Source organism: Lissotriton helveticus, chromosome 8 (assembly GCF_964261635.1).
Source record: "Lissotriton helveticus chromosome 8, aLisHel1.1, whole genome shotgun sequence".
Classification (NCBI taxonomy): Eukaryota; Metazoa; Chordata; class Amphibia; order Caudata; family Salamandridae; genus Lissotriton; species Lissotriton helveticus.
Window position 1 is genome coordinate 343,615,868 of NC_136069.1, and position 14,973 is coordinate 343,630,840.

The 14,973-nt window shown below is 44.8% G+C and overlaps 1 protein-coding gene across 2 annotated transcripts in view; it reads left to right on the top strand.

The window, feature by feature from the left end:
- PAN3 (poly(A) specific ribonuclease subunit PAN3) overlaps nucleotides 1-14,973 on the top strand; it is a 1,108,727-nt gene that overhangs the window by 276,551 nt on the left and 817,203 nt on the right. For both annotated transcript variants that reach the window (XM_078657124.1, XM_078657125.1), the window contains exons 4-5: nucleotides 5,350-5,416; nucleotides 10,877-10,941. In XM_078657124.1, the coding sequence (XP_078513250.1) occupies nucleotides 5,350-5,416; nucleotides 10,877-10,941 (132 nt within the window). The remainder of the gene's footprint in view (nucleotides 1-5,349; nucleotides 5,417-10,876; nucleotides 10,942-14,973) is intronic.

The window sequence follows — 14,973 nt, forward strand, 5'->3', positions numbered from 1 at the left end:
ACGTACCACCGCACCCAACAGCTGCCTCGCTGCTGCTGGAACAAAGTCAACGGAGACCAGCTGACTTCCACCCTCGCCCAGAACCCACCCACCGATCCAGACGCCGCCGCCCGCAACCTCAGACAGTGGATCGACGACTGCGCCAACACCCTCGACCTGCTCAAGAAACCCTCCTACAACCACACCAGCAAGAAAGCCACCTGGTTCACCGAAAAGCTCCAGACCTCCAAACGTACATGCCGGAAACTGGAGAAGAAACGCTCCACGATCGTACACCGGACAGCCACGCAGCCCACAAGGACACCACCCGCAGACATCACCAACTCATCAGAACAGCCAAGAGATCCTCCTTCAAAGCCGGCCTGGACAACAACGCACACAACAGCAAAGAGCTATTCTGCATAGTGAAGGAACTCTCCAACCCCAGGGCCAACACCAACGATATCCCGCCCTCACAAGATCTGTGCGACTCACTGGCCACCTTCTTCCATTGCGAGATCGCTGACATCCACGACAGCTTCAACACCCCGACCGCCCCGACCATGACAGACTCCCCCTCCTCCCCCCTCACCCCGACGAACACTACCTGCACCAACCGCCTGACCTCCTGGTCTTACGTCAACGACAATGAGACACGCAAGGTCATGACCTCCATCCACTCAGGATCACTGTCAGACCCCTGCCCACACCACGTATTCAACAAAGCAGACACAACCATCGCATCCCAACTACGGAAGATCATCAACATCTCCTTCAAGACAGTGACATTCCCGGAAAGCTGGAAGCTAGCTGAAATCAACGCCCTCCTCAAGAAGCCCCAGGCGGACCCCAAGGACCTCAAGAACTTACGGCCCATCTCCCTGCTCCCTTTCCCTGCAAAGGTCATCGAAAAAATCACCAACATGCAACTAGCCCGCCACCTCGAGGACAACATTATCTTAGACCCGTCCCAGTCCGGATTCAGATGAAGTCACAGCACCGAGACATCCCTCATCGCCGCCACAGACGACATCAAGCGCCAACTAGACAACGGCGAAACATCAGCCCTCATTCTTCTGGACCGGTCAGCTGCCTTCGACACGGTCTGCCACCGGACACTAAGGACACGCCTCCAAGAAGCCAGAATCCAGGAAAAGCCCTGGACTGGACCACGTCCTTCCTCTCCGGCAGAACCCAGAGAGTCCCACCCTTCCGATCCAAAGCCACCAACATTATCTGCGGCGTACCCCATGGCTCATCCCTCAGCCCGGCCCTGTTCAACGTCTACATGGCCCCCCTCACACAAGTCGCCCGCCAGCATGACCTGAACATCATCTCATACGCCGACGACACCCAGCTCATCCTCTCCCTCACCAAGGACCGGCACACTGCCAAAACTAACCTCCACGAGGGAGTGAAGGCCGTCGCGGAGTGGATGAAGAGCAGCCGGCTGAAACAGAACTTGGACAAGACGAAGTACTCATCCTCGGCCCCACCCCCTCTGCCTGGGACGACTCCTGGTGGCCGACCACACCGGGAACAGCACCGACACCCACGGACCACCCACGCAACCTAGGATTCATCCTCGACTCCTCTTCTCCATGTCAAAACAGGTCAACGCCATCTCCTCCTCCTGCTACAACACCCTGTGCATGCTCCGCAGGATCTACAAGTGGATCCCGACCGAAACCAGAAGAACTGTGACCAAGCCCTCTTCAGCAGCATGCTGGACTACGGCAACGCACTCTATGCAGAAATCCCAACCAAACACCTTCGACGACTGCAACGCATTCAAAACGCCTCCGCCCGCCTGATCCTCCACATCCCTCGTCGCAGCCACATCACCCCCCACCTAAGAAACTTGCACTGGCTCCCCGTCTACAAGAGGATCACCTTCAAGCTCCTCACCCACGCACTCAAAGCACTCCACAACACTGGACCAGCCTACCTGAACAGCAGACTCTGCTTCTACACCCCCACCCACCAGCTCCGCTCTGCCAGCCTCGCCCTCGCCGCTGTCCCCCGCATCCAACGAACGACCTGCGGTGGCAGATCCTTCTCCTTCCTCGCCGCCAAGACCTGGAACACCCTCCCGACCCAGCTGCGGCAGACCCAAGACCTGCTCACCTTCAGGTGGGAGAGGTGTGGCGCTGCGGCCAGGGCGACTGACGCTGGAATCTGGGGATCACGGTTCGATCCTCGGCTCCGGCGGCAGATTAGCCCAGCACCATGCAACTCTGGGCAATAGCTTGCTTAATCTTCCCGACGGCCCCGCAGTGCCTAGAGACCCTAACGGGTGATTGTGCGCTATACAAATGTGGATTATTATTATTATTATTCAGAAGACTCCTCAAGACCTGGCTCTTCGAGCAGTAGCAGCACCCCCTGCCCTCAGCGCCTTGAGACCCTCACAGGTAAGTAGTGCGCTCTACAAGTGATTGATTGATTGAATACTCCACTCACACACACTCTGCCCTCAAGACACCATGACGATCGTAGTGGAATTCGACTGCTTAGCAGCTCAAACCCACTCCTCCTACTCTGTTCTTACAAGTTGATCAGTGCTCTACAAGGCACAGTCACAAACCCACCGTGCTAGGAGGTATAGGCGTAACACAGAGCTATTGACACCCAACAACCTCTCCCATTCCACAGACATATAACATGGGCAACGCCACTACCTTTTATTTTGTGGGAAAGAAATCCTTGACCGAGTGCAGAAGCTCTGAACTTATGTGACTCTGAATTCCCATACCGGAAGTCTACAGGATCCCAAATAACATGATACCCTTTCTTGGTGTCTACTGAATTCACCATATCCTGCAGAGTTGAAGACATCAGGAAAGGGAAACACAGGAACTGGGGGAAAATCAATGAGACCCAACCAGAATAGAGTAATATCTTTGAAGCACTACATTTTAAGCCCAGGAACTGAGGCACCAGGACCTTAGAACTGTCAATATACTTAGATCCTATTAATAATATCAGGTTATATTCCTACCTGCTTAGGACATCTGAATAAACACCCATTGTATTATCTTTGAGTCTAGCCACTTATAATCATCTCTCAGTACAGCCAATACCCTGCCACCCACAAGAGGCCAATCACGACCTAATTGCTAATCATCTTGTAGAAACAACTGAGCGCACGCTTCTTACTCCTATTAGTCTAGGTTTTGAGACTTCCCTCCCCACTTGCAGAACACCTCTTAGCAAAATCCATACTGTTCAGGCATCCCGCCTGCTCCAGTTTTGGTTTGGGGAAGGAATCGTTCTGTGCAGAGCCTGCAATGGATGAATCAGAACCTCAGACTCGTGTGTGCCCAATGCTCCAGAGTCCACATAAATAATAGGTACTGCACTATACTGATGGCAAGTAGCATAAAATAAAATACTGGATACATTAAAATTGGAAAGATGTAACTTAAACAAAGGCTGAGGTTTAAAAAAACTAACAAAAAAGACTAATGAATAAGAATATGCAAAAGAGGGGAAATACCCCTCCATGGAGAAAGAAAGCTACAATTGAAAAAAAAGAAGGGTGGGGGACTTTCTCCTGTGCAAATAAAGGAACGTTTAAGATAAAACAGTTTCCCCCCATAAATGTTCAGCAATTATTGTGCGTTAAACAAGAAACAAATAGCACACCTTGATTTATACCTGTAATTGATCTTTAAATGATTAATGCTCCTGAAAAAATAATTTGAAACCTCTTTGACCTAGATCAGGCGCATGAACTCTGTCATTGTAGTGTGATTTTGCCAGACATGTATTCTGGAAACTCATGAGGAAAGCTATCAGACATTCCTCGAGGCAAGTCCCCCTATTAGAATATTGGGTGAAGATCCACCACATCTTCCTAAAATCAGTTTGCTTTTGCCTATGGTCCTTAAGGTGTTGAACTTTGCCAGAATAGGCTTGTCTTCAGGCAACCAAAGTTTCTGACAAGCATCCAAAAATCTCCAAGTGTTAAGATTTTCATGTGTACCCAAATAGAAATTTCTAAAATATTTGTTTGAAACCTTTGTGATTATCACAATGTTTCACTCTGCCTCCACGTCTTGTAAGACCGTGATGACTTCGACAAGGCTACCTTCACTACTCCAGACGGAACTTGAGTAGCCCCCTGGTTCTAAAATTGAGAAGCTTTGCTATCAGTTACCAAGAATTTCACAGGCTACTTAATCCACTGGAGCTTTGTTTACATTTTTCAGACATGTGGTCATCCAAGATATCTGCAGTGGAGCAGTAGGGTCTAGTTCCACATACACATTCTGCACGCACAGTGCAATCAAACATTTGTCTTAAAGCAATAGCCAATTTGACCAAGTGGTCTTAAGAAATGTGTTTGGTAAATTCATTGGATGCCCAACTTGGCTATTAAATCTCCCACTGGTTAGAAACAAGAAAGGGCCAGGTTGTGGAATCTTAGGAATCAAATCCATCCTATATCGCGTGTGATCCTTCCGAATCTTGATGTTTGAAACAGGAAGAAGAAGCACTAGTCGGCTCCACGCTGGGTGTTCGAAAGAACATAATAGTGTAACTCTGGATTTATCAAGATTCGGAAGGATCACACGCGATATAGGATGGATTTGATTCCTAAGATTGAATGGTGACTTTGGAAGAGGACAAGCTTTTAGTAATTGGGGCCACAACTATCATATTGATGAGTGAGAATAGGAACTCCAAACCTCAACATTAAGCGTCCTTTATCGCGACTATCTTTGGGGACTCGATCCATCCATACAAGAAGAGTGCATATATAGGAGAATATTGACAAACTATAGACGTTGGGAATAAAGAATAAAGAGCCTTGAAAAAGCCCTGTGGGCGAAACGCTCGTCGGCTGCCGTCTTTCCTCTTGTGAACTGTGGAAATTAAAACCAGATCTCAACCTAAGAAGATTTGTTCGGACTCTCTGTTTTTCCTTTGAGACTTTTTGGATTTAGAACATACAGGACGCTGAGACTTTATTGACTGTTGTAGAAAAATACTTGTACTACTTTAATTTGAAATATTGATATGGTGTGCTCAGGTGTTGTACATATATATATATATATGTATGAAAGCTGCCAAAGTTGCAGAACAATGTATGCAGGTAAGTAACTTCATGAATATTTACATTAATTTGTGCATGCTGGGCAGCTGTATCCCAAAGAATTCGGTCATGCCCATAAATTCTCAGCCTAGCATTCCATCCATCAGCAAACTTCCCAGGATATGGGTTCTTACCTGTCCTACAGCACTTTACTGCTGTATGCTTATGAAATGTAATTAATCTTCTAACTCCTGTGTTGTACTTTAGCTGCTTATCCCAAAATAATTTTCAGCTTACTTATTTGGGATTTTGTTCTTTATTTCTTGTAGAGGATGACAAACAGCAGCAGTTCACCTAGCCTTCTCAATGACAGTGCCAAATCCTATTCAGGGCATGGTAAGGATTTCTGCATAGAGTATTAAATTGATATGTTGGTACAGTGTCAATTATTAATCAGTGGCATGCATAGGATTAAAGGACACATTGTAATTGAGACGATTACGTTCCGTGAAGAAATAAACAGTACATAGAAAATATGCTTCATTAGGAGAGTCATCTTAGTAGTAGAAGTCGCTCATGACCCTGAAGCATGAGGAAGTTAGAGGTAACAATACAAATGTATTTTTATGGAAAGATTTGAAACATCACTCCCAGTGCTATGATTTAGAAAGAAAAAGTACATGGATATAAAAACAGTTATTCCTGAGAATGTTTGAAAACTGCAAGTACGGGTAAATCACTGCAGGGTAAAATAAATTCCAGGTGTGGGCTTTGGTTTATTTATTGCCTTCTATTTGATGATATTGAGCACTTGGTCATTGTTCCTTAGGGTAATGCATCTCTTAATGCCTGTTCGCAGCAGTGTTTCATTTCCCACATTGCTCTATAGAGGAGCCAGTTGTAATGAGAAGCCCAAGTCCATTATGTGTCTGCCTCTTATACCTATTGTCTTCTCTCTTGATTGTTCTCTTCTATCTCTGTGCATTGGTTTCCTCTCACTTTTCTTGGGTGTTTTATCTGATTATATGAAATTCCCTGTTTTTAAAGCATTTTAGTTAAAATTCACAGGAAGCTTTGGGACTTTTATTTTTACGCACCACTTTATCAATCTTTCTTTGTTTCTCGATTTGATAGAATGCGGACTTATGTCAAACCATTATTTTCACACTGGGTCTAACTGGGTCCTCTCCATGAATACGGGAAAGTTAATTTTAAGTAGAGTGAAAAATCTGCTGACTTTTGTCTTCTGTTTACAACACTGGATGGAGGTAGCTCTATGATCCTGGTGCTGTTGGATCTCTCCGCCGCTTTCGATACGGTGTCTCACGAAGTGCTTCTTGAACGACTAAAGGGCGTAGGACTGGAGGGAGTGGCACTGACATGGATGGAGAGCTTCCTGTCAGGCCGTTCTCAAGAGGTCAGGTTGGGCTCCCACAAATCCATCTATAGAGAGCTCAACAAGGGAGTGCCACAGGGATCTTGCCTAAGTCCTACACTCTTCAACGTGTACGTGGCCCCTTTGGCCACCTTAGCAAGATCATTTGGGTTTACACCAGTGTCGTATGCTGACGACACCCAACTCCTCTTTCCCTTTAAAGATCTAACCCCTGCAATACAAAGATCTTTTGCAGAGGGGATGAAAGCAATATCCACATGGATGTCATTAAATTGCCTCCAATGTAATATCGGAAAGACTGAGGTAATGTTGTTTGGGCATGCAGCTACACACTGGACACCGGATTGGTGGCCCCTGGAATTAGGCCCTGTTCCCACCCCTAAAAGCATGGTGAGAAACCTTGGAGTGTTATTAGACCAGACACTCACCTACAAGGACCATGTAAACCAGGTGGCGAGCACCTGCTTTCAAGCTATTGGAATGTTAAGAAGAGTGTTCCCCTATCTGCCAGACTGCCATAGGAAAACACTCGTGCAGGCATTAGTCATCAGCAGAGTAGATTACTGCAACGGCCTCCTTCTAGGAGCGAACGAAGGGCAGCTCAAAAAGTTGCAAGTGATTCAAAATACGGCAGCGAGGGTAGTCCTCAATGCCCCTCCTAGGACTCCCTCCCTTCCTCTGCTGATTAGGCTCCACTGGTTGCCAGTGAGGGCACGAGTACATTTTAAGACCTTATGCACTATCCACAAAAGCATGATAGGCAAAGGCCCAAAACATCTGGCCAACATCTTTCTGCCCTATGCCCCTGGACGCACCCTTCGTTCCGGCAGCCAGCAGCTTCTGCAGGTGCCCAGAATAAAGAGGTCCAGACAAGGAGGGCGAGCTCTGGCCCATCTTGGACCAAAGCTCTGGAACTCCTTACCTTCTGAGATGAGAATACTCACTAACCATCTGACCTTTCGTAAGGTCTTAAAAACGTACCTATTCCCCAGCATCTGATCCCTCTCTGTTTATATGCACTACTCACATCTATCTGAGGATATTCTTACTGGCAAAGCGCGGAGATACCCCTTCGGGGGTCTATTCAGGCGCTATAGAAGAATATAAAATAAATAAAATAAATGTATTATATCAGGTATATTCCTAATTTTTGATAGGTGTTTTATTCCTTTTACTCGGTACAGTTTAATAAGCTTTCAATAATTCATGCATACAGAGAACATAAGATGATATTGTCTTAGTCTCCATACTTGCCACTAAACTGAATCTAGTGTTGGATTAATTCCGTTGATTTACAGATGTCCTAATCCTATCACAACTATGATAAGTCATTGTATGTAATGTGTGTTTTTTTGTCAGTCTAGGTAATTGTGTTCAGCAAAATGCAATTCCAGTGCACCTACCACATGTATCCAAAAATTAAAATATTCCAAAAAGATAGAATCATTCAACAAGTGTTTTGCAGCTCAAAAGGCCACTTTTAAATTAATCGAATCTCTTGTCTAAGGAAAGCAAATAAACTGCTTCCAACTAGTGTAGAGCATGAAGTTTTTCTGGGAAGAATCTGTTTGTTGGAACCTTATCGTGGGCTATTTTACTTATTTACTTTAAAGGATTGATCCAGATCCTGGTTGAATCGTGATTGTTTGCTGTATGTATAAAAATGTAATAAAATACTTTGAAATCAAAAAGAAAATATTTTTTTAACTTTATGGACGCTCACTCATGGGCCTCGTTTTAATTCAATTGAGATTGTATACCCTGCACTTGTTGGAATTGATTTAGTTGCAACTCTTAGACAATATAGAACATTCCTTGGTTGATTTTTTTGTTTTTTTTTGTTGAGTAGTTGAACTTTTCAATAAATATGGGAATGCTTTGTGAAATGTTAATTGGTTTGCTATTTGAAAGTATTGTTTTTTTCTAGATTGATTTTTTTTTTGTTTACAATTAAATATGATGGTTGTAATATCCACAGGATAATAATTTTTTACGGTGACTTACAGTTTTTTATTATAGAATTAATAAAAACGGTTAGGTGGGAGCGTTAACTGTTGCTGAAGAGAACATCAGGTGATGGACAGTATCTCCCTACTTATCCTAGCAAAAACCCTTTTATGGAAGGTTTGGGGGGTGATATATATCTTCCTAAGCCCCTTCAAGATTACCCTCTCACCCACATTTATAATGCCTTTCTCTTACTACCTTATCTTTAAACCCTTACGCATAACCTGTTCCACTTACCTTTAATCCCTGACCCTTAAACCCGTACTTACCCCTTTAGCCATAGTCCCTTAACTTTGCCGATAGTCCCTTACAGACTCCCCCTTTACACCTACTTTTGTGCCCTTACTGTTACCCCTCCATCACTTCCTGTTGCCCATCACCCCTTACCTTTAACCACTTACCAAATGCTCTTACTCCAACCCATCCCAACAAAATGATATTCAGCTTTCTAACATGTTTATTCGTTGTATGACTTTCAATGAAATGACAAACCGTGAGATGATATACAATAAAATTGTAATCAATGAGGAAATGCCCAAGAGCAAATGTTGTGACAGTGATATGGATGCAGCCAAATAGTATGTTCCCATAAACAGATACTGTTGGGTACTCGATGCACCACATGTAAATCTATAACCGTTTTGTGCAAAGGAAATGGTAATGATATCTAGCTCTTGATTCTAATGGGATGCCCTTTGTAGATTCTCATTTAATGCACCTCCCATTTAAAGGTGATGAAAAGAGGTTCAGAATCTTAAGCTAATCCAATGCACTGGTTTGCCAATGTAAGGATGGTGCTACTTAGAGGAACATTATGGGGTACAACAGCAGAAGGGAGGGACCTAGAATAGATCCACACGAGTTGCTACAATCACGCTGGCTGCTAATAAATTCTGACCGTTTAATGCAGCTATACCTAAGGTATATTAGGGTACAGTCGTAATCCAAAGTGCAATAGGAACTAGAAAAAGATATTCATAAGCAGTTCATTGTCATTACGTCCATCTTGAGCAAAAACAGTGAGTTGCACAATGAGAAGGAAGGGTTTATGTGTTCTTAGATTGATGTGAGACCTTATGAATTTGTTTATAATTTGAAAGTTAACCTTTTCTTCACAACCGAAACAGGACTGAACAATGCTCCTGGTCCCAGTAGAATTTAAATCATTCAAACTCCTCACATTAAAATGTTCTATGAGCCTGGAGGATATCTGGGCAATCAACTTATTTTAGAACACCTTCCACCCCAATAGACTTAAACTCTTAAAGTTCAGCTGTTAGAGGGCATTATATACTCTGTGGCATTTGGTATGCTTTCCTTTGTATGTATGTATTTGTCGATTCCTAAAGGAGGCGGTGAAAAGGTTTTAGATTACCGCTCAACTTTTTGCAGCTTTGAAATCTTTTTAAACAGGTCAGCAGTCTGCACATTGAAGCAGAATCGTCTTTCTATTCACTCTGTACTCTTATTCATTACTTTCTGTGTGTTGCACCCATTCACAATCTCTCCCTGCACCTGGTATGGAATGGTCTCTTGACAACATTTATGGGCTACTGAGGTGGATTCTTTAAAAAGGGGCGCAAGGAAGTCTGGAGCACCAGTTGCTGCTTTCTTTTGGTTGCCCATTTGGCAGATGGCTATGAGGAACTTGTGCAGTAACTGACAAAATGTTAAGTGCAAATTATTTGACTTGTGTATTGATTAGAGGTATATTGACTTCTAATATTATGCTAATCGGATGTAAATAGCTCATAATTTGCTATTACTGTGACATTGCTTTGATTTTGGTAGTCCGGGGGTCATTTTCTAGACTGTTCAGAGGTTTCTGTTGCAACCACTATTTGGTTTGGCTTAAGAAAAATTTGTTATTGGTAGCATGAGGGGAAATGTCCCTTTATTAGGTGAATAAGTCCTCTTCAATGAGTTCGGATATTGGTTTCTAATGCAAATACTTTTGAGGTGTTTACTTGTTGTAATTGCTTTTATTTTTTTATCCTTAATTTGAATTAAACCTTCTCATGGTTTAGTCAAGCATATATTGAAGCAAAGTTTACGTGAGGGGTATGCTGATGGCTGTCTTTTTTCGCAACCTGAAATTAGAAGTTAGTACTTTATTCTGAAACTCATGAATATTTGTTTTCATTGTAGGTCCCCTGGTTTAACCTTCTCTTAATCCATTTTTATGTTGTACCATTTCACAGAGTACTGGGTGCTCTATCTGCTGTGAAGTGATTTAACAGTCTTTGCCTATTTATGCAGATAGAAAGATCAATGCTAACATTTCTACGCATTTTGAACCATATTTTAATTTTATGTAGCTCTTGTTTCTGCTGATACAGGAGATTGCATATACAAGAAAATGTGCACTCCTCTTAAGCTTTCATTCTCCATTGAATTTTAAAAAGTTTGTTCCTGGTTTTAAGTGTAACCCATTTCTGTTCTTTCTTTTCCAGATTCTTTAAGTTCTTCATCGTTGTTCAATGATTTTGGTGGCCTAACAATGTCCCAAAGGCGAAAGGTAATTCATATATATTCTCATTCTCTCTCTCTCTTTCCCCTGTACTTAATTAGCTAGTGAATGACAGCAGTATCAGAGTGAATTATCGTTCTGCAGTAAATCATACCTGTAAGGCAGCCACAACCCAAGTCGATCAAGTGTTCTGGATCTGTGACAAATAATAAAATCTCAGCATATGAGATCTTCCCCACCCGGTCCGAGTCCCAGCTCAGACCACTGATTAGGAGACCCCCACCCTCACCCACCATGTTAAGGGTTCCAATATATGATAGAGACATATAGCCGCAGATTGCTTACCTTTGAACTTTCAGACTGGATCCAGAAGATTTTTCTTAGCAGTACCCTTGCATGCCGGTAGATGGCGCCGGTCAACTCTGCCTGATGTATCCGGTGCCGTGTTTGTTGTTGTTGTGATGTCCGCGTCGTCAATATAACCGCCACTCCGGCACGCTGACATCAGTTATTTTCTTTCCGTGCCAGCCCGCCCAGATCCGTTGGAGAACTTACCCCTTGTAATTTCTGCTAAGACTTTTTCAGCCCATTGTCGACTCCTTTTGGTGTGCTAGGGATGTCTAGCAGGAAGACCTCTGGGTTCAACCAGTGCGGCGTCTGTCACTGCGCCATGTCGATCGCGGCCCCCCACTTGCTATGTCCTTGGTGGCCGGAGCGCGACCATGACATGAAGTCGTGATCCGATTGCCAGACCACGGCGCCGAAAGCTTTAAGGGAGTTGCCCGCAAAGCTACTCGGGGCCCGGCACCGTGGCGGTTGCCCCGACTATCTCGATCCCGTTCTCAATCGAGAGAAAGGTTCGAGCACCACTCCGGAGGATCGAAGTCCTCTTCCTCCAGGTCATTGTGGTCAGGTAGGAGGCATCACAAAAAGCACAAGAAGTTGAAGTATGCTTTGATTTTACCCCGTCCGTTGCACGACGAGACTGAGGAATCGTGGCGTTCATGGATCGGTTGACTCGGTCAGTTCTGTGCTACCCTCCCTTTCCGTGCCGGGAGCATCCTCTGCCAAACTTAAGGAGTTTTATGACACCCTGTGCATCATATTTGGGCGGCCTGACCCTGCCTGCACACCTTCTGGCCCCGCAGGCTCAGATTGAGTCCCTGTGGGTTCCATGCCTTCGGCCAGTCGCATCTCCGCCCAGCGGTGCCTCCCAATCCTCATTCCCAATGATATGGAGCCTGTTGGGCGTTTACTGTGCCATATGGCTCCATGCCGTTCAGCCTGCCATATTCTGAAGAGTTGGGAATGGATGAGGATTTGGAAGGAGAGCAGGATCACTTAGAAATCCCACAACCTCAAGACATCAACTGGTATGAGGAACTGGGTGATGCCAGTGGCCTGGAAACCTCACCAGATTTTGGTATGCCTTCTCCACCTAACCTGGCTGCGAAGGAGAGGGGCATCATTTGCTATGGTAATATGTAGGGCTGCGGAGGTTCTGGACCTGCAGCTCCCTACATTGGCAATCAAAACTAACATCTTGACAGAGGTCTGGCAGCCTGGTGTCCCCGCCTACTTTCTATGCACCTCCGCACCCTTCTAAGGAAGAAGAGCATCTCCACCGTCTGGACCCAAAAAGAGCGTTATCTTTCTACTTTGATTGCCCAAAAGAGTTCCGGGTGGATGACCAACTCTTTTTTAGGGTACGTGGGAGCAAAGAAGGGGCGTGCTGTTCAAAAGAGGAACATCTCACGATGGGTCATCCTCTATTAAAATATATTACGCCTTGGCAAAGAAGCTGCTTCCTGAAGGCCTTAGGGCCCATTCCATCAGGACGAAGGCAGCCACCACAGCCCTCTATCATGGTGCTACAATTGCGGATACCTGCCAAGTGGCTAAGTCAGCGTCTCTGCACAAGTACGCCAGACACTATAGCTTGGATTCTCAGGTTCGCAGGGAGGTCTTATTTGGCCGCTCTGTTCGGCAGGACTTTCTGGTCTAAAGCTTTTCTGCAGTCCCACCTCCGTGAAAGATATTGCCTGGGTATCTGTTCAAAGGTAAGGAATCTGCGGCTAGATGTCTCTATCAGATGGACAAGGTATTTACTTTTGGTAACGCCTTAACAGTTAGAAACAAGACCTAGCCACAGATTTCTTACTGACCCACTCATCCTCCCTGCACTGCGGAATTGTGTTTAGTGTCAGGGCTGTTCCCCTTCAAGAACCTAGATGTTTTTTTTTAGCACACCTCTTTGGGGAGAGGATGTGGTCTAATGGCTAAGGCGGTCAACCTCAATCTGGGGAACCGGGTTCGAGTCTCGGCAATGACGCTTAACATCCTGTGATTCTGGGCAAATCACTTAATCTCCCCGTCCCTAACAAAAATGAATGTGTCCTTGTGTATTGCAACTGGTGCTCATGTAAATTGTTCTGATACCTTTGGGTCAAGTTAACAATATATAAAACTTCAGAAGGTAAAAAAAAAACACCATGGTCAGTCACTTCATGGTTCTGTGCTTCTTGTTAAGAAAGTAGTGAAAAGTACTGATGTCAGAGCACCGGAGTGGCGGGTATCTTGACGACGCAGATGTCCTGATGACTTAAACGACTACATAATGCAGAGTCGACCAGTGGCATCTACCAGTGCTCATGGGTACTGCTAAAAGAAATCTTCCGGATCTAGCCTGATGCTTGGAAGTTCAAAGGTAAGGAATCTGCTGCTAGATCATGTCTTTACCCGATAAGGTGTTACCGAAGGTAAGTTACTTGTCTGCCAGGGCAAATAGTAAAGGTCAGAGCGGGAACCCTTGTCTAGTGCTTCTCTGTGCAAAAAAGGTAGTGGGATATTCGTCATAAACTCGTGCGCAGGTCAAGCGGTCGGAAGAGAGTAGTTTTATCCCTTGTATATGTCGGGGTCGAATATAATTTTTTTTCTAAGAGTCGATATAGTTACGGACACTCAAGTAACTCGAACACGTTAGATGTGTCTAAGAAATCAACCACTGGTGGCGTTGATAAATCGGTCTTCCTTGCGAGACAACCAAACGGGTGCTTAAGAATCAGCCTGGTGCTTCTTCCTCCCATGCATAAAGGCAGACTGGTTGGTATGTACAAGGGTTGTGCCCCAATGAGATAAGCAGTTAGTGAGGATCTTGGCTAAAATGTTGGTTTTAGCATTTAGATGAGAAATGGGCCTGTAGGTGCTACACAGGTTCATGGGCTTACTGCTTTAGGGACAACCACAATCCTAGGTGATCGAGTCTCCCCTACTAAGCAGCCAGCCGCCAACTCTGCTTTATACATCGGGAAGAGATGTTTGGAGATCCTGTTAGCGAGACATTTGTAGAGTTCTATTGGCAGGGGCCAGGGGCCTTGCAAGATTGTAGAGCTCCAATAGCATCCTCTATCTCCTCCACCATAATAGGCACGTAAAGTGCCACACCACCAGAGTCTAAAAGGCAAGGAGCTGGGTTGTCTCAAATTAAAGCCTCCTTCTCTTCAACTGCACAGGTCAGTGTCGATGTATATAATCGTACATAGTGTTGAGGAAACTCTTCTGCGGTGCGAATGTTGCTTATGACTTTCCCCTGGGTCTTAGTATGGATTTCCACAGCGCATCTCTCCACTTCTTCCCTCTTGCCTAGTCATGCCAGTAGTTTCCCAGCCTTGTTGCCTACCTCGTAAATCCTACTCTGCACAGAGGTGAGTGATTATGTCCAACGTCAGTGGCTAGATCATGATTGTTATGTTATTTATATGTATAAGGCGCGCAGCTACCCAGAGGGTTTTCCTGCCACCAGCTGATAAGGGTGAAGAGAGCAAGTAGGAAAATTACTGATAAAACAACCAGGTCTTCACTTGTCTAAGGAAAGTACTAAGGACAGTTTCCCCCCGTATAAAGATAGGAAGAGCGTTCCAGAGGGAGGGTCCCAAAAAAGAGAAGGACCTACCACTCATCCTGGTCAGTTTAATTCTAGGGAAAACAAATTTAGACTGTAAAAGATGAGGAGGAGTGTACAACTGGATTAAAGATGCAAGTATTGTGGGGCTGTTCCGGATAAAATTTTAAACATAAAGC